General features: G+C 49.3%; 9 protein-coding genes across 10 annotated transcripts in view; 6 read left to right on the forward strand and 3 right to left on the reverse strand.

Annotated features, from left to right (window-relative positions):
- The first annotated feature begins 16 nt into the window (after window positions 1-16).
- On the forward strand, window positions 17-1,193 carry FOIG_12069 (uncharacterized protein). Its single transcript, XM_031212793.1, has 5 exons — window positions 17-316; window positions 376-553; window positions 603-648; window positions 699-804; window positions 874-1,193. Exons 1-5 carry the CDS (start codon window positions 82-84, stop codon window positions 1,053-1,055), a joined length of 747 nt encoding a protein of 248 aa, XP_031057671.1. The 5' UTR covers window positions 17-81; the 3' UTR covers window positions 1,056-1,193.
- A 500-nt stretch (window positions 1,194-1,693) lies between these two features.
- Window positions 1,694-3,943, forward strand: FOIG_12070 (uncharacterized protein; the record flags this gene model as incomplete). Its single annotated transcript, XM_031212794.1, has 3 exons — window positions 1,694-1,753; window positions 1,805-3,574; window positions 3,629-3,943. The coding sequence occupies 3 exons, from the start codon at window positions 1,694-1,696 to the stop codon at window positions 3,941-3,943; spliced, it is 2,145 nt and encodes a 714-aa protein (XP_031057672.1).
- A 79-nt stretch (window positions 3,944-4,022) lies between these two features.
- Window positions 4,023-8,292, reverse strand: FOIG_12071 (uncharacterized protein). Its single transcript, XM_031212795.1, has one exon. The coding sequence runs from the start codon at window positions 8,246-8,248 to the stop codon at window positions 4,379-4,381; it is 3,870 nt and encodes a 1,289-aa protein (XP_031057673.1). The 5' UTR covers window positions 8,249-8,292; the 3' UTR covers window positions 4,023-4,378.
- Window positions 8,293-9,740: 1,448 nt separating this feature from the next.
- On the forward strand, window positions 9,741-12,147 carry FOIG_12072 (uncharacterized protein; the record flags this gene model as incomplete). The annotated part of the gene is made up of 7 exons (XM_031212796.1): window positions 9,741-9,819; window positions 9,881-10,725; window positions 10,898-11,165; window positions 11,221-11,379; window positions 11,429-11,494; window positions 11,545-11,742; window positions 11,792-12,147. The coding sequence occupies 7 exons, from the start codon at window positions 9,741-9,743 to the stop codon at window positions 12,145-12,147; spliced, it is 1,971 nt and encodes a 656-aa protein (XP_031057674.1).
- FOIG_12073 (uncharacterized protein) lies at window positions 11,917-13,157 on the reverse strand. The gene is made up of 2 exons (XM_031212797.1): window positions 12,712-13,157; window positions 11,917-12,658 (listed from the first exon to the last, which is right to left on the reverse strand). Exons 1-2 carry the CDS (start codon window positions 12,869-12,871, stop codon window positions 12,489-12,491), a joined length of 330 nt encoding a protein of 109 aa, XP_031057675.1. The 5' UTR covers window positions 12,872-13,157; the 3' UTR covers window positions 11,917-12,488.
- A 2,130-nt stretch (window positions 13,158-15,287) lies between these two features.
- Window positions 15,288-17,518, forward strand: FOIG_12074 (uncharacterized protein). The gene is made up of 2 exons (XM_031212798.1): window positions 15,288-15,462; window positions 15,541-17,518. Exons 1-2 carry the CDS (start codon window positions 15,303-15,305, stop codon window positions 17,427-17,429), a joined length of 2,049 nt encoding a protein of 682 aa, XP_031057676.1. The 5' UTR covers window positions 15,288-15,302; the 3' UTR covers window positions 17,430-17,518.
- A 396-nt stretch (window positions 17,519-17,914) lies between these two features.
- On the reverse strand, window positions 17,915-18,466 carry FOIG_12075 (uncharacterized protein; the record flags this gene model as incomplete). The annotated part of the gene is made up of 1 exon (XM_031212799.1): window positions 17,915-18,466. One exon carries the CDS (start codon window positions 18,464-18,466, stop codon window positions 17,915-17,917), a length of 552 nt encoding a protein of 183 aa, XP_031057677.1.
- A 904-nt stretch (window positions 18,467-19,370) lies between these two features.
- On the forward strand, window positions 19,371-20,410 carry FOIG_12076 (uncharacterized protein; the record flags this gene model as incomplete). Its single annotated transcript, XM_031212800.1, has 2 exons — window positions 19,371-19,420; window positions 19,472-20,410. 2 exons carry the CDS (start codon window positions 19,371-19,373, stop codon window positions 20,229-20,231), a joined length of 810 nt encoding a protein of 269 aa, XP_031057678.1. The 3' UTR covers window positions 20,232-20,410.
- A 5,034-nt stretch (window positions 20,411-25,444) lies between these two features.
- The window catches only part of FOIG_12077 (uncharacterized protein), a gene marked incomplete at its 5' end in the record, with an annotated part of 3,727 nt that continues 2,149 nt past the window's right edge, over window positions 25,445-27,022 (forward strand). The window contains one exon of one of the 2 annotated variants that reach the window (XM_031212801.1): window positions 25,445-27,007. In XM_031212801.1, the coding sequence (XP_031057679.1) occupies window positions 25,928-27,007 (1,080 nt within the window). The remainder of the gene's footprint in view (window positions 27,008-27,022) is intronic. The other variant, XM_031212802.1, reaches the window with a different exon arrangement.

Genomic DNA, 27,022 nt, shown 5'->3' on the forward strand with positions numbered 1-27,022 from the left:
CGTCGCAAAATTTCTTGTTGACGCTCGAGAAATCTTAACGAAAGAATTCGACAACACCATAATCAAGACACAGCCTTCATCATGTCGACTACTAAAAAACGTCAAGCGGAGGATACCCCCGCCCAGCCAAAGCCAAAGAAAAGCAAAAAGAGAAAGGCGAATGCACCAGATGATGAACTTCTCGATACTGAGCTTGGTCTCAACACGCTTTTTACCAAGATGGACAACCAGCTCTTGGCCGATCATCTGGCCCAGAAATTGGGACGTTTCGGCACCGACTTGAGCGCTGTTGAGATTTCTGATATGACTGTATCAGGTAAGGATTCCTGTTGCCAATTGCCATTCTTATTGAAAATCTCACTCACAAATTCCCAGCCAACGCGATTCAAGATACCACCTCATGGCAAGAGTCAAGAACATTGGATAAGTTCCCCGACTTCCTGGAGAAGGTGTCAGAGGATCCCGAGGGTTTGAAGAAGGCTCCCAAGAAGAAGGGCTCACCTCATACCCTCATTGTCGCAGGAGCGGGTTTGAGAGCTGCCGATATTGTCAGGTACGTTGTTGCGACCCAGTTTAAGAGGGAAGAGACTGACTGTGAGCAGGTCGATGCGCAAGTTTCAAAGCAAAGAGAATTCAGTCGCGAAACTGGTATGTTTCACCTTGAGATTAATGGAAACGATATTGCTAACGCATACAAGTTCGCCAAGCATATGAAAGTTGAGGAGCAAGTCAAGTTCCTCCAGAACCACAAAACTGGCATCTGTGTCGGTACACCTGCCCGACTTATGGATCTCATCGACAACGGTAAGTTCGGTCTCGATCCTTCCCTTTCCTGTCTCCCTCAAAATCACAGACAGGCACTGACTTCAGCAGGCGCACTCTCCTTGGATAACTTGAAGCGGCTAGTCGTTGATGCTTCACATATCGACCAGAAGAAGCGAGGTGTGATGGACATGAAGGATACGATGATGCCCCTAGCTCGCTTCTTGTCAAGAAAAGAGTTCAAGGACCGATACGGTGACGAGAAGAAGCCGTTGGCTTTGTTGTTCTATTAGATGGATGTGATACCCTGACACAAGAAAAGTTGAATGCGACGAAGCTGTTTCTGTTTGAGACTTACCCTCGATTGTTTATAGATCTTACCTGCTAGACTGTTTATCTCCACAATACAGAAGATGCCTTCTCACTTTTAATTTCCTTCATTCAACTTTGGATGGTTTCCCATATGGTAGAAGGGGCCGCCCCCAGAACAGCAATTTGGCACCTGCTCCTACCCTCACCATCACCAAACACCACCTTCCTCAAATGCGTCAGAACATCCGCCTACTTCTTGATCTCTGATGACCCTCCCGATCTTAGGCTTTTCATCTTCATCCGTTGTCTTCAGCTTCAGCTCAAGCTCGTTTTTGGAACGCATCTCACACTCTTTTTGGAACCCATCCCTCGATCACTCACTCACTTTTTTGGTACTGTCGTTTAAACCAGCACCCAATTTCTGCACGCTTCTCTCATAATAGCCGCTTGCTTCCCATACAGCCATGCGACCTCATTTGTTCGCTGGCTTATTAGCGAGCTTAGCTACTCGTACATACAGCCTCGATACATCTACACCAGGTATGGACTCTGTGCCCAATGTTAATAAGTATTCTGACAAAAGATTGTAGAATGTGCTACCATTTGCTCTCGCGAACTTATGCACTATCATGGTAGTCCTACTGTTGAGGGTCTCTGTCATGACATGGTCGTTCAACGAGTAAGTCATCGTTTCTATTGCATCGAGTGATGGGTTGCTGACTACGCATAGGAACTGTTCTCATGTCTGGCCAGTTCTTGCACTGAACAGTATGGTCAAGCTTTGACATATACTATCTCCACTTGCTCTCGTCATGGTGCTACTATCAGTGATCTCCTTCCCGTGGAAATACAACATACGAGCCTTGCTACGAGGCACTTCATGCCTCTCGTCTCACGCTCTGATTCGGCCAGCTTTGGATTTGAAAGCCGTTTTAGCCTGTCTGTCGACTGTAAAGCCGGATCTGATGGTGTTCTTACATTGTCTCTCCCCGAATCCACCGCTTCAGTTCACCAATCTATTCCCGATGGTGGTTCCCCCGCCTCACCAGGAGCTGGGAATGGCAACCTCAATGCCGGAGCAGGTCCACCAGGTGGTGCCCCAGGCCCGAACAATGGACCCTTACCAGGAAATATAGCAGGCTTAGGTGACGGTCAAGGTAGTCCTTCAGGAGGCACAGGTCCTGGAGGAGGTGGTGGCAATGATGGAACTGAGCCCTCAGATCCCAACGCGGATTGTGAAGAAAATAATTCCAATAATGGACCTTCACAGTCTGGCAACAATGATGGCCAATATCAGCCTGCCCCTGCTCCGGCTCCTGCCAACAGCAATCCCCAGCCGGATGGTCAGTCCAACGGCCCTCCTGCGCCAGGACCAGATACTGCCGATGGGAACAGTTCACCTGATAATCCCCATCAAGGAAATCTAGGACAATCACAGCCTCAACCCGCTCCTGCTCCTGCACCAGCTCCCTCAAGCCCTGATGGAGGCGATGGAGCGCCAAATCAAGATGGAACTGGCGGCCCGGGAGAGGATTGCGATGAGAACGCTCCTCCAGGGCCTGATGCTAACTCTCCTGGAAACAATGCTGCTCCAGCCTCTCCTCCAAATACTGGCGGCTCAGTGGACTGCTCTATCGATATTAACAATCCAGTATGCGCCAACCAGAATCAGCTACCTCCTGGACCTCCAGCACCACAGCCTCCAGCACCTCAACCGCCAGCGCCAGCGCCGGATTCTTCCACTCCTCAAGGCCCCCCTCCCCCCTGTGGTGCTGAAGCCGGCATACCAGACTGCCCTGCCTCTCACCAGCCTCCAAATGGCGATGGCAACGATGGTGGCGATAGAAATGCGTGCTCGGATCCCAACTCGAACGTTGGCTGTGGCTCTTCCGAGCCTTCCTCACCCCAGCCTCCTCAGCCAGCACCCCCTGCTGTTCCAAACAATTGCTCCGGGGACGAAAACTCACCTTGTAACGATGGAGGTGACGGCGGGTCTAATCCAGGATCTAGAAGTCTGCCTGCAAACCCTCCGTCGCCGAATAGTCCTGATGTGCCTCCTCCCGAGATAGGGCCTTCACCCGCTGCCCCTCCGTCTCAACCAAACACAATCGCTGATCCTGACAACGGGGCCTCTTGTAATGGAAAACCCGGCCCTTGTCCCGCAAATAGTGGTACAGGAATTCCAGAGCCAGCTAATCCTCCTTCTCCTGCGTCTCCGCCTTCAACTCCCCCAGACGGCCAAGTCCCTAACGGTCCCCAAGATAATGATGGTACTGGACGGGAAAGCTCCGGTAAAGGAAGTGACAACGGTGATGGGGGAAAAGGGAACAGCGATCTTGGACCCCAAGTACCAGAAATCACAGCACCACCTGTGCAACCCGCTCTGCCTGCATCAGCAACTCCAGCCCAGCTTCCAGGACCTCCTGTCCAATCAAGACCCCCTCAGCCTACCGATTCCAACGCTGTTGGCCGCGCCCACGAGGGACCTCAAGTTATCACGGTAATTATACCAACGCAAGTAGAGAGCACAGCAACAAAGGTCATGACAGTCTAGCCGACAAATGGCCCTTCAATGTACTCATCACCGTCTCAATTGAAGGAACGTGCCATGGCTGACATAGAACGAAGGCAAGAGAATGGTCAAGAACTTGACACTCCTGGAAATGACATCTCTGCTCTGCCTGCCGCTGCTTCAGCGGCATCAGTTGTCCAAGCAGATCTTCCAACAGAGTCGGGCATGCCCGAGCCTTCGTTCGTCGTTTCAAACGACTCGACAAGAGCTCACGGCTACTCACGAACGTCACTGACTTTTGCTGCTCTGGTAGTGTTTGTGACAACATTTTTCATGGCTACTGATATGATGCTATGACTTACATTCTTTGTGTTTATAGGCCTCGGGGCCTAGTAATGTGGGATTTTAAAGACATTACATTGTTTTAAAGAAATCTGTATTGCTTGGTGGCTTAGATAGCACATGATGGTGGATGAAGCACGTGAAATGGTATGATACTATTGTAGTTTCTATTATTATAGCAACATTCCCAAATGCAATGACTTGTTTCTGGACGATTCGCACTTGAGAGACACTACAATTATTCTGCGAGCATGTCATGTACAATAATAAATAGGCAGACTTAGTCAAGAACCCCTTTCAACATCACCCGCCTTCATGAGGTAGCTACCTAGGTGATTCAATGCCGCACCGCTCCACAGCCGCCATCTTTTGAGTTTATGCCTATCTGTTTGGGCTCAGGAGGAAGTGGTCATCGATCGAGATTCATTTCGCAATTTCGTAATTGTATGCTCAGACTTGTTTATACCATGTCTTGTCGGCATCCTTCAGCAATCCTTTGAACTTCATCCCCATTGTCCTCATTGCTTCGTCCTCACAGGTTTCCCACTTCCGCATCAACTGCCTGACATCTTCAACAATATTTGCATCCTTTGGATCTTTTGCCTTAGTGAGTATATGACCAAGGATCTCCCAACAGAGATAGTCCTTGAGTGTTGGCTGTTCTGTGGAAGCAAGATCATACTCCTGAAATTCTGCCAACATGAGTGCAAAACGGCCGAATGACTGTGTGAGGGGCCAGTAATCAAACTCCTCCTTGAGTTTCTGAAAGTCCATATGATACGGGTGATATTCGCGGCTTCCGAGGTCCCCAATGAGCTTGTAAAGCTCTTCTGTGAATGCCTGATCTTCTTCGGCTGTTCCATCGGACAAGGGCACAGGTATCGTTCTTAGTTTCATCCGAAACACACTGGGCAGCCTGCGAGTCTCTGCTTCCTTACGACGGATACTTTCTTGAACTTCTTCTGTCTTGGAGATCATCTTTTTGATAACGGGCACCGAGTTTTCCATCCAGTCGTTCCAGTTCTGTCGATCCTCAAACCGTCCGCCACTAAGCCTCATGACGAGCGTCATCACCATGTCGGCTTGTCCAATCTTGAGCAGCCTCTCAATGTACTCGATCACGAAGGACTGAAGCATCGGCAAAGACACTCCATTTCCAGCCAGCTTGGACTCTCGGTCGGCAGGACTCTGCTGTACCATGGCCGCAGACAGCATGATTCCAAACTTGAACGAATCGCGCCCGGGGTTGGAAAATTGCGAAAGCCAATGCTTGCCTGCCTTTGAGTTAACGAGATCCCGGTCCTCCTGGATGGCCTTTGTGATGCGTAGTATGCCAGGGCTGGGATCGACATTGATGAGTGCGGCGGAGCGAACCATATTGAAGACTGATATAGGTGTGTAGGGTTGGAGTTGCCCATAAAGAGCAGATACTGTAGTGAGATGCACGGGGAGATGTGGAATATCTTCCTCGAGAGAGAAGTTGTTTTTACTCAAGAAGAGTTTCATCCAGCGGGTGTTGTTGACAGCTGATTGCTCTACTGCACCCATAACGAGGGACGCGAGCCTCCTTTTATCTTCTTCGTTCAAACTTTGTCCCCTGACCTTCAAGATCAAGAGTTTGAGAAGGGGAGTTTCGGCGCCAATCTCAGGCAATGGGGCGTCTTGGGCTGAAGCAGCAACCCAATCAGCTTCAGTCAGTCCGCGTCTCTCATTGAGCTGTGCAGCTGCTGGAACGATATATTCCCCAAGGGCTTCAAGGATGCGTTTCCGTAGACTGAGAGGGCAAGTAGGTTCCTCCAAGATTGCAAAGAGGCTGTTGGTGATGGTGATTCTGATATCGATGTGCCGTGCTTCCGCAAGGAGACCAACCAGGATTTCACATGATGAAGACGGGTCCATGAACAGGTTGTACTGCAAGATCTGGGCGAGCATCTTGACGGTTGTAACCTTGATGGATGGTCCCTGAGAGGGCTTGGGACCTGTTGATACGTCCTCCTCAGTGGTTTCCTCGGATCTCTCTGCTTGTTCTTTAGCGTCCTTGTTCTGATTTTGTTCTCGCATCTTCTCCTTTATCGCACTGGCCATTGTGTATAACATTTCCTTTGCTGGCTTGGCTGGAAGCACAGAGAGGAATCCAACGCTGAGAAGGTGGCGGTGCCAAGAGGAGCTTTCTTTGGCGCCTTCACTGTCCAAAACCAAGTCGCGAATGAAGGGGCATGCCAGTGAAGGCTGATCGCTGGAAGCCAGACGCTCAATGACGAAGACAATATCCTGCATCTGCGCACGTATGGCTTCAGATCCCAGTCGCTCCCTCATCCTATCGATAAGGAAGCGTGCCAGCTCTGCAAGCAAGGGTGGCGATAGAGATGTTCTCGAAAGTAATCGGTATACATAGCTACCCTTGACAGACTCGCGATTCGATGAAGTGGTGAGAGAGTCGAAGAGCGAACCGCCATGTGCGGTCGCCAAAGCTGGGTTTCGAACTACAGCTCCGGCTTCGATAAGCAAGTCCGTTGTTGGCTTCCAGACAATCTCCATCATGTTCCTTTGGCACCTTTCACGACCTGCCTCTGAACATTCTGCCAGGCTCTTGAAGAAGATTTCCAATCTGCTCATACGTTGGCCCGTTACGGCCATAATGAGGTTGAACAGCCAGGTCCAATTGTGGGCCTTAAATCCGGGTTCTCCGACTGCGAGCGTTGCAGTCTCAACAATATTGATGAGAACCTGGTTTGCAAACTCGATGTACTTCTTGCGCAGGGCTGATGTGAATGACACAACAGCTTCAGGTGAGCTGACACGCTCATCTGGCATGGCACCCAACACTTCTTCAATCTCCTTTGTCTTGAAGACTTTCACACTGAACAAACCATGGCTTGTGAGAGAGTCCTTGATGAAACGCCGAGACCAGATAATAGTGTCGTTCAGAGTCTGTAGGTCTCCAATAGCGACGCAGAGATTCAAGGCGGCTCTAGCCCAGTATGCGCGCTCCACAGCCTCACGAGCCTGTTGAGCGTTCGTTTTCCTCTCATTGATGAGACCAATGGCGTGATCAAGCCATCCCTGGTGCTCATCTTGTGTGTTTGATTTGCGGATCAGCAACGCCCTTACAATCTCGACGTCTCCGAAACCGCTGTGTTTGATATGTCCCTGCGACTGATTAAGTATTGTTCCACTCTGGTTCGCAACTTGGAGGAAGTTGTTCTTGGGAAATAGGCTTTCTAGCTTCTCAAAAAGTTGTAGAGACTTCTTGTAATTGATGGTGAAGAACAGATCTGAAGGCCAGGCTCTTTCAGGGAGACCCTTGAGTCTGGCCAGATCTTGTTCCGAATCGCTCTCGATGTCAATTTTATAGTCTTTGTGATGCTGGATGAAGAGGCGAAAGAAGTCATATCTGCCATCGATATCTAACTCCCAAGGAACCCACAAAGTCTGACGTATTCTCTCTAATTCGATGGGCGATTTCTCCTTTGGCAATAGCTGGATCGCCTGTACCAAACGAGCTTGATTTTGTCTCTTGCTTTCACTACCATCGGCAGCCTTGGCCCACCGATCGACAGTGTACTGAAGCAAGCCACCTTGTCTGAGAACAAGCTGCTGGGAAATCTCTTCCTCGTGTTTTTGGGTACATTGGAGTACGAGACTTAGATATTTGATGCGCCTCTCGTCGTCGTATCTGCTCTTGAGAAGGCGCTTGAGAACAGGCATAGCCACTTCATCTATCAAATCAGATGGGACATGGATCTTACCCTCTTTTGCGAGGAGGGTCGTCAATATCTTCTCACAAAAGGCGATGTTGCCACGAAAGAGTCTCCTATGCTGGTAAAACCTGATGTTTTTGTCCTTGCACAAGATTTCGCTAAGGAATTTATCCTCGTGCTGCTCTCGATGGCCTAGAAAGAGACGCTTGGTCTGTGGAGGCGTCCACTCGATCTTCCTATCCTTCTCAAACTTCTTTACCAGCTCAAGGTTGCATGCCGGAACAATGTCTTGGTAGAAGCTGGTGAGAGGTCTGTCATCTTCTCGCCCCTCGTAGAGTATCGTGACCAACTCTCCAAGAGCAGCGCGCCTTTGGGACTGTGCCTTCTGAGCTGAAGCGGTCGAGCCCAGACGCTTGCACATATCACGCACGTCTCGAATGCTAAACTCGGCCATCAGACAGGCCAGTCCTGAAGCTCCCCCTACAGCATCCCATGCTTGCTGGAAGCGATCTTCACGTCGTAAGGCTTTTGTGAATTGGCGAATAGTGAGCTTTCTCTTGGTGGCACTTTCAGTTTGGCGGAGGTCGTCTATGATCTCTGATTCATTGCGGCGCGTCATTGTAGTGAAGATTAAATATAATTATCGTTGAGATGATGTTTTGTTGAAGGATGGGAAGCGGTGATTTAAATAGTCAGCTCAGCTACAGCCGTTAGATGCAGCAGCCTAAGACGGAAAAGCGTCCGGCGAGACCAAGAAGGTAATACCCGAGAGTCCTAGCGTTAGCGACTAAAGTAAGGACTAGCAGGAGATCTTTGGCACAAGCCAATAGATACTTGCTTCCATTCCCAACTCGGTAGTGCCTCATCCACTTGATTCTGTCTATCATTTTCATCTACCTTAGAACTCCATAAGGCTCGACTTTGATGATCAGATTGGATCATAATGTCAGGATTATCCTCTAACTAGTCTCAACTTGTGCTACTTCGAAAGAGATAATTGGCTTTCTACGGATTCTATGGGATCATCATGTTGTGATACTCCACTTGTTGGATCGGCGTATGACTGATATCCATAGCTGAAGTGGTGGGGGTGGGGTGGCAACATGTTATCGTTTTGACTTGACTTGACTTATAAACATAGTAGTTAAGCTTACGGTAAAAGCTTTTGCGTCTAAAAACTAATGTCGTATCCGTAGCCAAGCCATGCTGGCTTGTGGTACTAGATCGAAGGATAGTCCCTCTTGTAGCACTCATAGGCAAACAGATGTCACCTTGATATTCAAGATGTGGATCACCATAGTCTAAGTGTAGGCAATTCATCCAAGATATGCGAAATCAGGCATCATATTCACTAGAGTACATTCTCGGCCCTCAGTGTTTTCCGTCAAACCCTTTTCGTTACTCAAAGTCGTTCTGTTTGGGATCTGTCTTCCGGGTTTGCCATTTCCTTCAGAAACATTCTGACTACTCGAGCTACCGATTGCATACAACTCACACATATGTCCCAAGTATATCAATAAATACTTGTATTTACTTTTCGATATATACCAAGCCTCGATCAGATCAGCAAATAAAAGCGGAATGATTGAGGAAAACAATAAAAAACAAAGATTTCCATTACTTGACCCCAAAAGGTCTTTCAACTGTTGCTTCACGGGAACATTTGAAGTATTGAATCGAGTTTCATAAGGTAAATAATTTAGTCGCTCGTATTAATAACTTCCAAAATTCAATGGCAATGCCTCAAACTTAAAATCTGCTGGCTTCTCCCCGTGTGTTTGGAGCAGGTCAACTTCGCCATAGCAATCAATTGCAGTAACAGCTCAGCCATACAAAGGCTCGGGGCAAACCTGTCCAAGTTTAGCTGTTTACAGCTCTCGCAAATGAAAAGGCCAAAAGGAGCCAATGTCACGGTGATTCACAGACCAGACACACGCAAGCAACACTGCTCGCAACTGGTAGGCAGCCCTTGGCTATAAAGCTCCGTATCTTCTCCCACCTTTTTTCTTCACTTTCAAAACCCAACTCCCTTTCAAATCCGATAATCTTCATCGAGCGCTTGTAGACTCTACTTTGACATCATCTCACTTGACAGCTTCCGACCACACACGATGGATTGGGACGGGTCGCCAATCACGGACCCAGGATGGGGTGATGTCGAAGCTTGGAATGCTGTTGAATATACCCAAGGTAATCTATCTTTATCGCTTCACCCACCGGAATGTTACCTGACCAACATATCTGTATCTAGTCGAGAAACCCGGATTGATTTGTGAAGTCAAGGATGCCTTTGCCAAATTCGACTACAATGGTAATTTCGTCAAATGGCTTGACGAGATGCCATACGGCGAGGTGCAGAAGGAGATCCGTGAAATCAAGCGAGTTCGCGGTAAATATGCTGTTGTCTGTGGCCGCTTCCCAACCAAGGACAGTACTTGGGAGGTCCGAACCATCTGGATCAACAACCCCGCCCTGCAGGCCGTTCTCTACGATGTCTTCAGAGGCCATCCTGATGTGAGCTGCGGCGGTGAGGTCCTTGAATTCAAGGCACCATTTGTTCCTCTCATTCATCGCTGGGAGCAACTATGCAAGCTGGCAGGTGTCAACGCCGGTTCTGAGATCCAGAAGCTCATGAAACTCTTTGTGGACATGCTCAAGAATGAGCTGCGAGGCACTCTCAGTCGAGTCAAGAGAATCAAGGAGACTGGGTGCGCTTCTTGGGAAGACCTCAAGTTTGTCTTCAAGCCTGCCCAGCTCTTCTTCCGCTCAGAAGCCCCAATAGCTGCGGGAATTTCCCGAAAATATGGAGGTTGTCATCTTTCAGTGCACCAAATTGCATGGACTGGTTCAGATTATTCCACTGTCAAGTCCACATTCGTGGTCCCTGCCTTCCACGGCACCCGGCCGCTCTCTGACCTCATCGTCAGGCCGGTCTGGGCCTGTCCCGAGAATGATATCAAGGCTTTGAAAGCTGCCCTCATCAAGCGTGGGCGTAAGTATGAAGACCTACGAGGCATTCATTTCCGCTTCCATCAAGATCCGACCCAGGCGGGTAAAACTCAGCACCGCGAAGAATCTTCTTCAATTGTTCATGTGGTAAGCAAGTCTGTCTGTCATTGATGCAAGCTTTAAAGCTAGACTAACATTCTTGTCGAAAAATGAGTGGGAAAACCAGGAACGCATCATTCCCAAGGAACCCCGTCTTCCGATTCAACTGGTAAGGATTCATGGTACATCTAACGCTCAGAAGCGCTGACAAAAACCACAGACAGAGGGACGAGTTATCGTTGATGCGGACGGTTGTAATGATGACTGGTCTCGCTATGTAGGACCCCTGTACGAGCTGAATCTCCACAGCGCAATGAAGGCGGATGGGAACGACTCGAAGGCGTCTACTCCTGACGACCACCAAGAATCTCAGGAAGCCAGTGATCCAAAGAGCGAAGAAGGAGATCACTCTGACCGCCTTACGGATGAGGAGGCCATGTTGACTGTCTCAACTGTGAACTGTTTCTCGATCGAACGAAAGGTGTGGTGTAAGTTCACAGGCTCAAACCTCTCGAACCTACTGATGCTAAGAATTTGTGATAGGCTATGCCGAGATCGACCATCTCACCGACATTGAATGGAACACTGAGGCCATCAATAACCTCGTCATCGATGAAGCAGAGAAGAGACTCTTGGTTGGATTTGTTGGCGCAACAAAGAACGGACAGTTGCAGCATTTCGACGACTTTGTCCACGGAAAGGGTTCGCTTCTCCTCACCAATGGTTAGATATGAACTGACATTAGTCACAGGAAAAGGTCTTGTCATGCTCTTGTGTGGTCCCCCCGGTACGGGAAAGACATTCACTGCAGAATCGGGTATATTCTATCAATTTTTATGCTACAGTTCCTTGCTGACGTCAACACAGTCTCCGAGAATCTGAAACGCCCCCTCTACCGCATTGATACTTCGGACCTTGGGATGGATACCTCCAAACTGGAGTGCAATCTCAAGACTGCTCTTGACCGCTGTGCCCGCTGGGATGCCATCCTCTTACTTGATGAGGCCGACGTATTCCTTGAAAAGCGCACCAGCAGCAACCTCACGCAGAACGAGATGACCACCAGTAAGATACCCTATTCGGTTGTGTTGACCTGTCTGACATTTTCTTCTAGTTTTCCTTCGCCTCCTGGAATACTACAAGGGTCTCATGATTCTGACCACCAACCGCTACCCTGCCATCGATCCCGCGTTCGAGTCACGTATCGACCTTTCGTTCGTCTTCCAGGATCTGGAGCCAGCCTCCCGGGCCAAGATCTGGTACAACTTCCTCATCAGAGAGAACAAGAAGTTGGCTGAAGACAGTAATGCGATTGCGAAACTGGCCAGCATGCCTCTGAATGGCCGACAGATCAAGAGCGCCGTCAAGACAGCGCGAATCCTCGCTGTCAGCGAGAACTTGCCTCTTGCAGTTGATCATCTGCAGACGGTTGTTTTCATGCGAATGAAAGCATTGAAGATGCTGGAGTAGGTTGGGCGACTGAAGGGTCTGTCATTCGAAGCATGAGGATAATCCTTCAACTCGGACACAATCATCATGACGACCGCTTTCAATGGCCGATGAAATTTTTGGTGGCTGCATCAAGACAGCATGAACTTGGGGTGATGAATGGAAGACATTTCTCACGATGGTGAATAGGTAAAGGCAACTTGACAAAGGGGATAGCTTATAATAGCATTCACATCAACAAGTAAAGGATTGCCTCATTAGAACGTAATGGGTTTCGTGATCATTCAGGTGCTTTCATCATTTTATCGTACATTATTTGTTTTCGCTCTTGTCTCAGAGCTCGTGTGATCCTCGACGCCATTTTAAGCTCCATATTTCTTGTCCTTGTCGGAGATGGGAAATTCGCTGCCTGTGGCGCTCTTGTACTGGTCACGAATAGCATCGGAAATAGCCTCGTCCTTGGCCTGCTCGGCGGCGCCCTCGTTGCTCTGGTCGCCTCCACCGAGGAACTTTTCCTGCACAAAGTCGACGGCTGCAACAGTTGTTAGTATAGTGCTACATAGGAAGTTGGAAGGAGATGTTTACCCTTGTCAAGACCATCTTCGTTCTTCTCGCCCTGCGCGCCACCGCCAGCCATTCCGTTGACCTTGTCCATGAAGCTACCGCCAGCCTCGGGAGGAGCTTGCTGGCCCTCGGTGTTGCTGGCGTTGTTGTTGCCACCTGCGAGGTTCTTGACGAAATCCATGATGATAGTTTGAGTTTTGGGTTTCAAGTTGTAATTTGTGATTTGGATATGTAGGTTGATGAGTATGAAGATGGAAAGTTCAAGAAGCGGACGAGATCTTCCCTTTTATACAACTAGTCACGTAGCACATCACCAGGCGGGGAAGGAACAATTCTTGATTCACTGTATGGCAAGAAAACCACTGACGCAATTAAAAACAAGGACATGTACGTGAGACCAGGGGATCGTACTTTCGCAGCTGAAAAATGATGTGCAGTGACGTTGACACCAAAAAGTATTGGTGGACATCTCGACAGGGATTGACAGACCAAGATAAGGTGCGGCGGTAGCATAAAGCTTAAGCTCGCGTGCCAAGTTTTAGGGTGGTAAACCGCCTGGAGCGCTGATGTGCGGGGTAAGCTTTGTTAGAACTCTACTCCGCAGCTGGACCAAACTCGTGTTGCCGATGATATCACAGGAATTACATAATCATTAGACATGCACAGCACGCGTGTTTGGAATTAAATGCGTAGCATTATTGAAACAGATGGGTATCATAAACATAATCTCGGTCCCTGCCCCCTTTTCATCGCCCCTGTCGATCGATGCCCAGTTATGCCCGGAATCTCTCGTCAACTATCGCCGTTTTCGGTTGTCGTATCGTCGTCACTTTTCTTGGTCGTTAGCATAAATGCAGTTCTTTCATCTCATCATCAACTTGTGAGTCGTGGATATTAACTCTAGTCTCGGGTCTGCATCCCATTGGCGTCGATGACAGCCTGACATCGGTGAGGCATGCTCTCAATGAGCGCTTTCATGTTTTCCTGAGGTATGTTGTTCCAGGTGCCTCGGACAACTCGTCGGATGCGCCACTCGGCGACCTCGCCGAAAAGAGAGCGGTCCTTGTCAGTCTTGAGATTAGCCTTGGCCCAGTTGAATATTTCGGTGATGGGGTTTAGGTCGGGTGAAGCGGGAGGGAAGTGCTCGATGGGCATAAATCGTCCTCGCATCTCGTCCTTGACGGCAACAGCAGCGTGAGCACACATATCTGGGCGCATAGCAAAGCGAGATCCAGAAGGCTGATCACTGATCCACTTGGAGAATCCTGGAAAGATGACCTTGTAGTGATTCACAGGGCCAAGGGGGCCGAACTTGTTGTCCGCGTCGCGACTCCAAGCAATGAGAGGGCCTTTGCCCGTGAGACCTGAGAAGTGAGCGAAGTACAGCTCACTGTCATTGCAGTTAGTAGGCTCGGCAGGCACGTCGTTGATGCAGTCAAGATGGTATTCCTCGTCGGACTGTCGAATGACCAAGGGTTCGTGTGCGTCTGTAAGGGGAATACGGACTTCCGCAGTGAAGAGAACCTTGTTCCACTGCTCGATAGTTCATTTGACATGGTTGAGAGCGAATTCAAGTCGAAGCTTTCGGGTTTCCTCGCTAATGTAAGGACGAATGACGGCCGGGTACAACTTGTACCCGTACCGACCGAGAGCATTGCGAATGGCAATATCAGAACTTTCCAATCCGAGGGTAGCAGCGATCTTGGAGAGGGACATGCGACGGGCATGGGGAGAAGACTTGATGAACTTGACTAGCTCTCGGGCTTGAATGATGGTAGGGGCTAGGGGTCGGGCGTCGGTGCAAGAGGACTTGTCAGATATTTGACGAGCTTTGACGCGAGTCGCAGCACGAGTTAGAGGCTGAGTCCAATTGACCCTTTGAGCGACAGCCTGCTTAGATAGTCCTCGGGCGTGAAATTGGACGGCGTGGGCTCTCTGATAGCTGCTAGGAAGGCAAGCAGCACGCAAGAGTTGCTCAGTCTGCATAACATGTTTCAGACGTTGTGGGTTATTACCAGCAAGTTGAGGTTTGGGGTTGGAGAAGTGCTTGATTGAACTCTTGACCACATCAAGCTTGGCATCATTAACAGCCGCAAGATCCTCGCGAGTAGCAAGCTCATGTTCGATCATGGAGACAGTGCTGAGAATAGATTCAAGGGTTGCAGCCATTGTGAAGCTTGAGAGCAATGGACTTGGGAAGACAATGAAGCGAATAGCAAAGATTGTCGAGGGAATTGTGATGAAACGTGAATGTAAACTGATTGTTGGAATTGATTGTCCTGAGAGCAAAGATTGAAGACAATTGTACTGCACAACAAAAATATTTCGATGTGATTGAAGAAGAATTACAAGAGAGAGCTTGGGGAGGAGGGCCTGTCGAGGGGGGTGCCATTGGTGACAGTGGAGGGTTTAATGGATGCTAGGTATCTAGCTCTGGGCCAATGATATGGAACATGTCAATAGAGCTCAATAGAGAGTTCCCCACTCCTAACAGTAACCACACTGTGAGAATTGAGGCGGTGCGACCATTCCTGTGGCTTTGCGGGGTCTTTTTCTGGCCGGTTGACTCAAGCTTTGGTGGGGCGCAGAGTCAATCGCTATGACGCAGACGTATGGCCTCAGCTGGGCTGTTAAAAAGTTCAAATATCGCGACAAAGACGTCAGTTCAGTACAACTCCTATTCTTCCGCCAGGCTCTCTATACGCACGAAATCACATCCATCATTCACCATGGCTAAGACGAACGAGGATCTTCTTCGGCGGCCCTTGTATCGTATGTACTCGTCTCAAACCCCTCCCCCGCCATGGATCGGCGTGTCTCGATGTCGCAAAGTGCTGACGAGTTAACCAGTCTATGATCTGCCTGCCGAAGTTTTGGACACTTTGGTGCTCAAATCTGATACGGACGCCGAAGCTGAGGCAATCGCTGCCGCCGAAGCCACGAAAACTTCTTCTTTTGAGAGCGCGTCGTCGTCAGATTCGAATCTCGTCGGGACACAAGCGTGCTCTTTGTGCGGTCTCACATTCACAACAGTAATCGACCAGCGGGGGCATCTCAAGTCTGATTTTCATCACTATAATCTCAAGCAAAAACTGCGAGGACAAAAACCCGTGTCAGAGGCGGAATTCGAGAAGCTCGTAGGCAACCTGGACGAATCATTATCGGGTTCTGATTCAGACGAGTCGGAAGAAGAGGAGGAAGATGGCCGACAAGACTCAACACTGACTGCGCTGTTGAAGAAGCAGGCGAGATTGGCTGATAAGGCGAACGATTCAACCGGAGATGATGATGAGGAAACGGCAGGAAAGCCAGGTCGCGGCAAACCACCTCTGGTATGGTTCAGCTCTCCGCTGCTTCCAGAGAAGACCTACTTTGGCATGTACCGCGCAGTCTTGACGGGCGAGGAACAAAGAAACCAGGATCTGGTGGAGGTGTTGAAGAAGAAGCAGGTCGAGCCTATATCCGTGCCCAAGATCCCTAAGGAGGGCGCCTTACCAGAGGTCGCGTACAAGGGTCCTCATATCTTTCTCTGTATGATTGGAGGTGGCCACTTTGCGGCCATGGTTGTATCTCTTGCCCCACGATCCAACAAGAACGGCACTACCATGAATCGAGAAGCGACGGTGCTTGCTCACAAGACCTTCCATCGATACACAACCCGACGAAAGCAAGGTGGTTCTCAATCGGCCAACGATAATGCGAAGGGTGCTGCTCACTCGGCTGGTTCAAGTTTGCGACGATATAACGAACAGGCTTTGGTAGAGGATGTGAGAACCCTTCTCCAAGACTGGAAAGCCCTCATCGACACATCAGAGTTACTGTTCATCCGAGCAACAGGTGTGACAAATCGAAGAACGCTCTTCGGCCCCTACGAGGGACAGGTGTTGAAGCATAATGATACTCGACTGCGGGGCTTTCCCTTCAGCACACGGCGAGCGACGCAGAATGAACTCATGCGATCCTTCATCGAGTTGACGCGACTAAAAGTCCGTGAGATCGAGCCTGTGCAGGAACAGAAGAAAGACTCTGGGTCAGCGACTCCAACAAAGACGAGTACAAAGCCCTCAAAACCGAAGTTGACAGAAGAGGAAGAGACTGCTTTACTCCACACATCTCAACTTCAAGCGTTTGTACGAAGGTCGAAAGTCCCTGCGCTACTCTCATACCTTAAGAACAACAACATATCGGCCGACTTCGAGTTTCAGCCTGTGGAGCAAAACCACCACGCACCACGACCACTCCATCTTGCCGCGGCTCAAAACGCTGCACCATTAGTACTTGGCCTTCTCGTTCGTGGCGGAGCGGATCCTACCATAAAGAACAACGATGGCAAGACGCCCTTCGAACTGGCTGGTGAACGCTCGACGCGCGATGCGTTCCGGGTCGCCCGCTCCGAGCTCGGAGAGTCTAAGTGGTCCTGGGACGATGCCAAGGTACCGCCAGCCATGACCAAGGCTGAAGCCGATAAACGTGACGAGCGGGAGAAGAAGGAAACCAGTGACAAAGAGGCGGAGCGTCGGCGCGCTGAAGAGGAAAGATTACAGGTTGAAGGTCCAAAGGTTTCAGAAGGACGAAAACAGAAGGGAAACGCTCTGGCGGCGGGGCTCAAGAAGACGCCACAGGAGAGGAGAGAGGCGGAAGAGAGAGGTTTAACGCCTGAGATGAGGATGAGGTTGGAGCGTGAGAGGAGAGCCCGAGCTGCGGAGGAAAGACTACGCAGGATGCAAGGCGGCGGGTAAGCTTGGATGCCATAATAGACCAATACTCAAAATAGACTAATGCAACTACATACTACATCCTGGTTCTATTTTACTGATACATGACAAAGGGTCATTAGTGTCAGGAGTTTTTGCCAATTTTGTGATCTCAGTTACCCAGCACAGTCAAAGTGTTACACTATGAGCGCCCGATTATTAGAAGATTCTGGTTAACATGGTGTTTTCTCATCTTCAGCTTTGTTATCTTGGGCTTACAAGCGATGATAGTAACGAAGGATTATATATTCAGAAACTATCCACAAACAAATCTAAACGTGTGTAAATGATGAACTTACCCGCTGAGATCAGTGAGGCCCTGCTTCCTATATAACTGCATTCTGGTTCAACTCCACGCCGTAACTCCCAACTACAAAGACCCCACAATCTGTGCGAGTATCGGAACCTCTTCAGTCAATATCAACATTAATATCTCTATCAAACCTTTCTGCATGATCTCCCCGAGCACATCATTGCGGGCTTTCCATTTCCGAGTCAGTTGTTCCATTCGCTTGCAACTCAAGCAGGTCCAGCTTCTTGAGGTAAGATGCCAACAACTGTCCATGAATAGGGTCTTCAATCTGAACACACACCTTCATACCATTGTTCAAGGAAAGTTCCATATCCGGCACTTCAATCCATTGCACAGGAGGAAGTGAGACTCTATCAAACAAACCTCTCGCCATAGAGAAAATTACCTGCACCCACCTTATCTCATGGTGTATAATGACACGCACGGCGATATCATACCTTGTGTTTGGCAGAATAGGCTCGACAGAGCGGATGGTGTAGATCCCTCCTGCGCTCCAAGGACGATGCTCAATGAGATGGGTGTTGGGGGGGATCTCAATGGGTTTGAGAAAGCGAGAGAGGGCGCCGGTGATGAAACGGCATACTTCATCCTTTTTCGTGAGAATGGTGATGCCATCTGGTTTTCTCATCTCAGTAAGAGGGGCCTTGTTCTTAGGTCGTTCATATTGATCCCTGAAACGGACCTGTTTGCGTGTCCTAATTGGAGCCATACTGAGGATTGGTGTCGTATGTGCTAGTTTTCTCGTGTTGTCTTCAGTTTGGCCGCGGTAGAGCAACTCTCAATGCCACACAATTGCTGTACGGAGAGTAGTTGAGGAGGAGGGTCTAGACTTTTTGTACATCTTCATTCTTATTTGTTCATAAGTTGGGTCTTTGTTTCAAATGACAATAATCACGTTCGCAGCTCAGTACATACATGATCCTAGTACTAGGTATGAACAAAGACTATCCCAACAAGACCGACTTTGGTTGCGCAACCATCTAAATGCCTGACGCTAAGCCGCACAGTCTTATGGTTATCATTTCTGTAAGAAAGAGACATAATTTAATGATATCTGTTCAGACATTGTTTCAGACTCAAGCAAGCATTGAGGATTGCCTGTGTTGAACATTCATTCTGGGCACCCAAGTGCTCACTCAAGCCTCAATCAACTCGTTTAGAGTGTCGTATCTGGAATTAGTGAGGCTTGCTACTGAACCGTTGCTGAACGCCTCTAAGATAGAAAATTCAACAGGCAACATGTAGAAAGTATCAGATTTGAAATTGAATAGTGCAATGGTGATTACTCTTTACAGATTCATTGACATTCACAAAGTTTCATTTTATTTTCCTTTCGCGTGTTGTGAGCAACGTCAACAGTCGAGAACGCTCTAGGTTAGTAGATTGACCCTGCCCTGGCATTGACTGACGACGTCCTATCGCTCAACACAATATTGGCCTAAAATTCCGCTGATACGAAATGCTGCAGCTATTTCCTCGGAGTTTGTGTTGTAGCTCCGTGAGAGGTGCTTCCTTCACGTCTTTGAGACGACGATGCTACCAATTCCGCGGTCTTGGCCGAAGAGCAAAATCCACGCAGCCTGCAGAGTCACCAACCTGTTGACTCTACAGAAATGTCCAATACATCGACAGATACTGCCCTGGGGGTTATCATCCCATCGAGGTCAATGAAAAACTAAACCAGCGATACCACATAGTTGATAAGCTGGGCCAGGGTCGTTCTTCGACTATTTAACTTGCCTGGATCGGAGCTCGATCATCTCTCCATCCAACAGGTGTGTGAGAAATACTATAAACCAGACCCCTGCCCAGTGACTAGGACTGATGGTCAGCCGCTCACCTCACCGTCAGTGCCAAAGAATGTCTATACGCCAAACTGGCTCGGTAAACCCAGCGACGAGGTTCTGTTGCCTGAAGCCAAGCTGTGGCTCGCCGATTTCGGAACAGCCTTCAATCCTTCACAGGAGACGAGACTGTTGTCTTACACGCACTTACAGAATCGACCACCAGAAGCAGTGTTTGATTCCACGAAACCTCTGACATTCTCCTCTGATATCTGGAGCCTGGGACTCATGGTCTGGGAGGGCATGGGTTCCGGGCCATCTATGAGCGGCTTTCTCTTCGGTGAAAACGAGGTGATTGCTGACCAGGTCGACGCGCTCGGTCCCTTGCCCCACGAGTGGTGGGAGAAATGGGAGACCAGAACAAACGTATCTACTGAGGGCGGACAGCCAAAGGGGGGAAGGAAGGTGTGGCCGCTTCAGAAGCGATTTGATCTGATTCTACAGAGAGGGAAGAAGACGGCAAAGTTGGATGATGAGGAGAGCTGTGCCTTTTTAGATATGATCAAAGGGATGCTACGCTTCAGACCAGAAGAGTGTATGACAGCTGATCAGGTTCTGCGATCGGAGTGGATGAGTAAGTGGGCTCTACCTCTTGCAGAGAAAGCTTGGGAGCGTAAACTCTTGAACTAAAAGGGATATGGCAAAAGAAACTCATTATTCGATACTGGATTTGACAGTTCCGATGCTGGTTGAGCTTTCGCTATCAGTGATACATATATAGACCGAGGCACGTATGATTTGGACACCGTTGTTAGAAATCAAGAAAGTGCAATCAGATCAAATCGGAACGTTAATATTCAGTATCTAGCACGTTTCTCTTGCCAGATACCTCTCCGAGACAAGTAAAAGGTCAAGTGGAAGTTCTTCCTACGTCCTCTCCGAGCCTGATCGACAGGCCGGCAAGTCAGTGTTTGACTTTTTTCAGCTTCAGCATCGCCGTTTCGAATATAAAATGGCCAATGCGCATTCTGAATGCTTAACTCATTGAGAAAGTTAATAATATGGGATTTTCGTGCTCAAGTGGCTTCCCATGGTGAAACTGGCCCCAGCCAATTCCCATAACAGTTACCGGTTGTCACATGGAAGCCTCTGTTTGCTTTTGTAAAGCTTTTGCTTTCACTCTCGACAGGTTTTGGTCACTTTACTTATTACAATAGTCTACTGACTTAGCGATATGCGGATTCAGTCGGAACCTCCCAGTTCGCGGTAAAACTTTCGGCCTGTGATTGCTTAACCCCATTGTTGACCGGAAGAACGACCAGGTTGAATGAACCCGGTAAGAATTCCACCACTCAGCTCGGAAGAAACGCAGAGAAATGGAAACTTCCAAACTTCACAGCCACCTCCTAGCTCCCCGAAGTGGTAACGGAATCGGCCAAGTTCAGGTTTGCACAACCCGATGCAGCATCAGTCCGATCCCCAAATGGATGGAACTCGGAAGATAAATGCAGGTACGCTCGCAAGCCTGAGCCTTTGTTGGGTCTTGTGAACTCGATCAGGGTTGGTGGAGGTGAATTGTCACAGAAACCTTTGGTTCCCCTGAGAGGTTGTAAAGCTACCGCCATACCCATGCAAGTGCTTGCAAGGAAACTGACAAGTGAACCAACTGAAATGCAACAGAAAGCACACAACCAGCTAGGCAGTACTCTGCTCGTTACTAATGTGATGGTCTTTTTCTCTTGGCTGGACCGAGCTGCTGTAAGGCGAGTCAGCTCTGATTCGTGTAAGCTGTAGACAGTCCTTGAAACGCCCGGAGGTCAAAGAATAACGCTTGGATATGACGATCAGTGGAGTCATTTGGCACAAGCTGATCGACGTGAACAATAAATCCACGGTCTAATCGATCGAAAATGAGGTGACTGACGATCAGCATGTTGCAGCAGAACTAGCCTGAGCACAATTTTATCTCATTTACTACGGGAGACAATAGAAACACATTATCGTAAAAACGTACGACCAGTCTGGTCACTGGGTGTCTCGATCAAGACTCGCTCTCAAGGTCGTTTCTGGTTATTGGTGACAATTAATTGACGTTACTAAAGAAGCAAAGAACCATGTCACCTCAACGTTCAAAAGCAAAATACAACTACCGTTTGTGTAGTGCCTGGCAGATCGCAAGTTTCATCCAAAGCCACCACGGCCGTAACTCGAAACACGGAACGACGAGAAGAGAAAACGCTAAGTCGAACCTGGCAGGCCACTCGAACTAGTCTCGGCCGGGATCTCCACTGTCCGGCCCAAGAACACGCGTTGTAACGCTGTATCGTTCTGTCTTCAGGGGTCTTCAGGATATCGTTACACTCGATGATGGCTCGACCTTGTTCCGCGAGCCTGGGCTTTAGGCGACTGAACGTGGCATCCAGAAGAAGCTAGACAGGCTATCAACAATATGACAACCCCGGGATGAAAACGAAACGACAACGGCGATGATACATCGTCAAGATTACCGACATAGCCTTCTCGATTTTGCCAGGAGTACCAGCACAGCGACTCCGTAAAGATATTGAGCTGGTTATTGGCTTGAACCATTTTTTGGAATACCGTATTTCGCCTTTGTGAGCATGGGACGTTGTTTCTTTTTTGCAGAAATACCACCATGGAGAAACATTTAAGCTAAAGGATAGGCATTGGACAGGGCCCCATCAGTGTCGATTGATAATGCACGGAGGCTAAGGTTGATGGACGCCAACGATCCATGACGTGAGCAAGCCACCGGGAGCTTTCATCAATAGTTCCGTTGATCTCACGTGCGTGGAAGTCGGTGGAGTGTACGGTCGAAATCCTGTAAGCAATTGCTGCTAGTCATTTGAAAAATTCAGTATTGGCAAGTGATTGCTCACAAGCCATGACAGGTTCGCAATTTCGACGACATAGGAAATCATCAGCCTGTGTGGTCCGGAGAGACCAAATTTGTCGTTATAGACTAAGGTTGGCTGCAGACTGGGTATTCAGGTGAAGGACAGGGCTACCATATGTTGCGACTGGCTGTTCAAGCTGTCCTTTTCGTCATTCTATCTTTTGAATGAAACAATCCGTGCACTTCCCGTCCTGGTGTTAGCCAAGTAAGCATAGTTTCAAGGTTGGTAACTCAAACTTTGAGATAGTAAGAGCAAACAGTAATTGCTGTCGTTAGAGCTCTGTCTGGGACAGAGTATTGCAACGGAACTGGTATAGGATTCAGTTGGTTGCCGAAGGCATCCCGATGAAACCTCGACATTACAAATTATTCCAAAATGAATCGCATCGTGTCTGGATGTTGTTTGGCTTCGACTTCAGTTGCAGGCGAATATTTTCCTATATCGCCAAAGCCTACCCAGGACTTCATGATTGCCAAAACAAACAAGCATTTGCCGATCGTTCCGGACTTGGGAAACACCGGACGGGTAGGCTCGCGATATTCTGACCCGAGAGTCCTTGTTAGTCGCTCTTCCCTTGCGACCTCTCTTTTGGGATGCTCTCAAGGTCCAGAATAGGATCTGCTAAAGTTGTGAAGATAAAATCTTCGAAGGGTGATAGGGCTGGAAGGCATCGGCGTCTCAGATTCGTAGCTCAGTAATTGATGATTGGCTGCCCTGATGTTGAAACAGACTAGGGCGGCCTGTTCCTGAGACTCCTTGGCGTCAAACACAAGCGCCCAGGGTCTGTCTCGCCATGCTAGTGGACGGGTGGTGGCGCTCGGTGCTAAAAATGAACACCAGTACTAAAGATAGAGATGGAAGCTGGGTAGCCACGAGACCATTTGGCGTAGGTAATTCTGGCCATCTTTGGCATGATGAAAGTAATCGCCGAGAGCCAATGCTGTCTATGACACATTTCCTTACCCTATTGTGATTCTTATACATAGATTTTGAGTGGTACGCAAGCGCCATGTTTCGTAGTACATCAACAAGTACCCAGTAAACACAGTACCCGGAAGACTTGGGGATAAGGTAGTCTAGTCTCAAGGAAGACCAGTGATCCGAACAGAACAGTATAGGCGGCGAATTGGAACTTCCGTCCTGTTTAGAGCTATCACAGCAAATGAGGCCCAGAGACGATGTACAAGCAAGGCGACTGAATCAATCAGTCAGGCCATCAGTCACGCCAAGCCTGCGTTTGGCCGTGTTAGCCAGATCCATGATCACTTATTCCACGAACCTTGTCCGTTATAAATGGCCTGCTTCCGTGATTCGCATCCCCGTCAAGTCCGGTGGAAACGGTGGATATGTGGACTGGCTCTACAATATCTCCGTTCTCCTATCAATCGGCGAGATGCTGCAAAAGGGGAAATAGACCAAGTCCCTTGGTGTTGTAATCTCTTTTGACGTAGCAACCCGCGTTTGGACCATATTGACATGCTCAAGGTGTAACGTTTACTCAACCGTGGTTTCTTCGGAGGCCTGCTGTAGATCACGGAGAGGAACAAGTGCGAGGGTTAATCACATGGCGATGTTATTTTTAGGGTCAGTCAAGAAACATTCTCCATTCTTGATAATGGAATCGTGATAATTTCCAGCATCCATTCACTGTCAAGAAGTGTTCCATCTAGATCAGAGAACGAGCAAGTGAGTGACCTGCACAACGTTAAGGTGTTTTCCCGGTAGCGAGTCGGTAACGGTCTGACTGCAAGCGACGATGCCTTGGCACCTTCTGTCACGGCCGACCGTCAGTGGCTTGCGGTGGCGGTCTGGGGAAACAGCGCCGGACCACGATGCTCCCCTTAAGGGAGGAATCCGAACAAGAACAAAAGCAAGTGCCTTGATCCAGCACCTTTAGTGGCTCGCCCAAAAATGCCCAAACGACCAATGGGCAACCACTAGGGCACCAAGCAAGCGCTGCTGCGCGATTGGCGGATATGGTGCCTGTACCTGCAGAAGCCTGTGCGGGACGTTAACGGGTCCGGGCCATCGATGCCCCTGATTCTTAACATGTTCTAATATGGTGGCGCAGCGTTTCATTCATCAGTTGCACTTGCCCATTCGTAGAGATGGATGATACCCAAGAAAAGGATGGTAGACGCGGAAGGAGCAATTTGTCCTGGGGAAAAGGAAAGAAACATCTCAAGAAGGAAAAGAGAACGAACCCCTTTTGGCGTCGTAAATTATGACAGATGTTATGCGTCGATGATACTGCGCTTTCAGTAGGGGATACCAATGAATGTAACCTGAGTCCGCATCCACCACCTGAATTGTCTCTGCTCCTCATTGTCTTAGTTAACCGCTATCTCAGCGTCCAAGTGCAAGCCTCACAGCGGGGTGTGGATTTTCCCGCTGTCGATGCCCCGCAAAGTGCTCTAAACGCCCACCTCGGTAACTGGCTAGAAGCTCTGTTTCGCTTTTGGCCTACTGAGAGGCGCTCTGCTAGTGGTCATCAACACATGCAGTAGCGCCTCGGAGCTTTAATCAGAATATGCATAACCGCCTTTCGATTCGTATTGGTTCACATTGCACTGTTTTCTCATGGCAAGCGCCTGAAGATCGGGACATGCACTGCGGCCTCTTGAAGCGCAGCCCAGCAGCGGGAGATGGACCAGCTGAAGTAAGCCCTGTCAAGCATAAACAAAAAGTTATGTTAACCTTTCTAAGAATACCACTTCGGCAAGGCAGGTAAAGACAAGGTTGCATGGCCAGGCACAGGCATCACATTGGCTACCGTTGGGCATTGCGCTTCGCATGGTGCGAGCTCGGTCGCTCATCAGTCCATCCACACAGCCAAGACCTGAGAGAGATACACACCCTGGAGAATGCTGCCACAGATCATTGGGCTTGCACCGAGCCCCTGCTGAAGACCCCTGTCAATGGAGAAACTTCTGACGACATGGGTCCCTGTCACGGATACTCATCCTTGTCATTGTCCCTGAGCCGCCCTGGACCACCGAACCGTTGTGTCAAACCTCACCGGACGGACCTGAATTCTTGGAAAGACCTTTTCGAACCTCCAGCCGACGGTCGATGCTCAACCTGACTTGAACGAGTATCAGGGGTTCCCATCGCCGGTGGTATCTCCACCAAGCATGGGCCATAGAGGGGACAATCCATGTTTGGTACCAGATGCCGGGCTGGCCGCTCTTTGCCTCCACGGGCCAGCACTCTCCAGCTCTTTTGATAGACACAGAGACTCGTGGGTATATAGATGCTTCTCATTCCCACCTCTTTCGACTTTTTCTTTTGGATTATCACTCACCTTTTTCTTTTCCTCTTTTCTTTACATCAAAGTTCTCTCTTTTTTGTTCTGGTGTCAAAGTCATTCGTTTCCTTTGACTCCATTTCTTAATATTCTGTTCTGCATATAACACACTCGCTACACATACAACTAGTTATTACCACTCCCCCGACAAATCTTTTACCATGAAGGCCAACTTTGCCCTTCTGGCTCTCACTGCCAGCCTTGGCGAGGTCTCCGCTCACTGGGGTAACTGGAAGGATGCTCCCAAGTACACTCCTCCCCGTGCCATTGACAACAAGTGTCAGGAGAACCAAAAGAAAGGCTGGTACTGGGATGACCTCCAGGTCGGTCAGTTCGAGAAGTACAACGATTTTGATTTCAAGGGCTGGACCTGTGGAACCGATAAGTCGAAGCGCGATCTCACTGGCCGACACTTTGGCAAGTCTATCTCTGCCGAGTGTGGCCCTGCCAAGGAGGCGGCTCCCTCTTTCGGCTGCGGTGCTGGCAGCAAGGAGAAGTCTTTCTCTCTGAAGAAGTTCCACGTCCGACCCGAGTTTGACTGCCGTCTCGAGTTCCACTATGACATGCCTGACGGCTCTACTTGCAAGCACCAGGCCGACTGCTCCAAGGACGGTACCGATGTTTACAACAGCCAGTGTGGTGGTGCCAAGAACGTTCGCTTCGTCTACCCCAAGCAGCCCAACAAGCCCAAGGACAAGTGCCGCATTGAGGTTCCCCAGATCGACTTCGACTGTGACAAGCCTCAGCCTCCCACTCCTCCTTATGGTGGCAACACCGAGACCGTCCCCTCCGGCGAGAACACCAAGACTATCCCCTACGGTGACAACACCAAGACCGTCCCTGCTGGTGAGGAGACCACTACTGCTCCTGCCGGTGGTAACACCGAGACTGTCCCCTACGGCGAGAACACTGAGACTGTTCCCGCTGGTGAGCAGACCACTTCTGGTTCTTCTCCCGCTGAGACCACCTCCGCTCCTGTAGGCGAGAACACCGAGACCGTTCCTTCTGGTGAGAACACTGAGACCGTCCCCGCCGGTGAGCAGACCACTTCTGGTTCTTCTCCTGCTGAGACTACCTCCGCTCCCGTTGGTGAGAACACTGAGACTGTCCCTTACGGCGAGAACACCAAGACCTTCCCTGCCGGCGAGGAGACCAAGACTGTTCCTGCTGGTGAGCAGACCACCTCCGGCTCATCTGGTTCCGAGACTACCTCTGCTCCTTCTGGCGACAACACCGAGACTGTCCCTGCTGGTGAG

The sequence above is a fragment of the Fusarium odoratissimum genome, assembly GCF_000260195.1.
Source record: "Fusarium odoratissimum NRRL 54006 unplaced genomic scaffold supercont1.24, whole genome shotgun sequence".
Taxonomy (NCBI): domain Eukaryota; kingdom Fungi; phylum Ascomycota; class Sordariomycetes; order Hypocreales; family Nectriaceae; genus Fusarium; species Fusarium odoratissimum.

What these genes read in the sequence shown, in the direction of transcription:
- FOIG_12073 (XM_031212797.1), bottom strand. Translation starts at nt 12,871, where the DNA reads ATGGATTTCGTCAAGAACCTCGCAGGTGGCAACAACAACGCCAGCAAC. An exon ending in CGAAGATGGTCTTGACAAGG is followed by an intron (nt 12,659 to 12,711) that starts GTAAACATCTCC and finishes CAACTGTTGCAG; the next exon opens with CCGTCGACTTTGTGCAGGAA.
- FOIG_12071 (XM_031212795.1), bottom strand. Translation starts at nt 8,248, where the DNA reads ATGACGCGCCGCAATGAATCAGAGATCATAGACGACCTCCGCCAAACT.
- FOIG_12069 (XM_031212793.1), top strand. Translation starts at nt 82, where the DNA reads ATGTCGACTACTAAAAAACGTCAAGCGGAGGATACCCCCGCCCAGCCA. An exon ending in AGAATTCAGTCGCGAAACTG is followed by an intron (nt 649 to 698) that starts GTATGTTTCACC and finishes AACGCATACAAG; the next exon opens with TTCGCCAAGCATATGAAAGT. An exon ending in TATGGATCTCATCGACAACG is followed by an intron (nt 805 to 873) that starts GTAAGTTCGGTC and finishes TGACTTCAGCAG; the next exon opens with GCGCACTCTCCTTGGATAAC.
- FOIG_12074 (XM_031212798.1), top strand. Translation starts at nt 15,303, where the DNA reads ATGGCCTCAGCTGGGCTGTTAAAAAGTTCAAATATCGCGACAAAGACG. An exon ending in TCTTCGGCGGCCCTTGTATC is followed by an intron (nt 15,463 to 15,540) that starts GTATGTACTCGT and finishes CGAGTTAACCAG; the next exon opens with TCTATGATCTGCCTGCCGAA.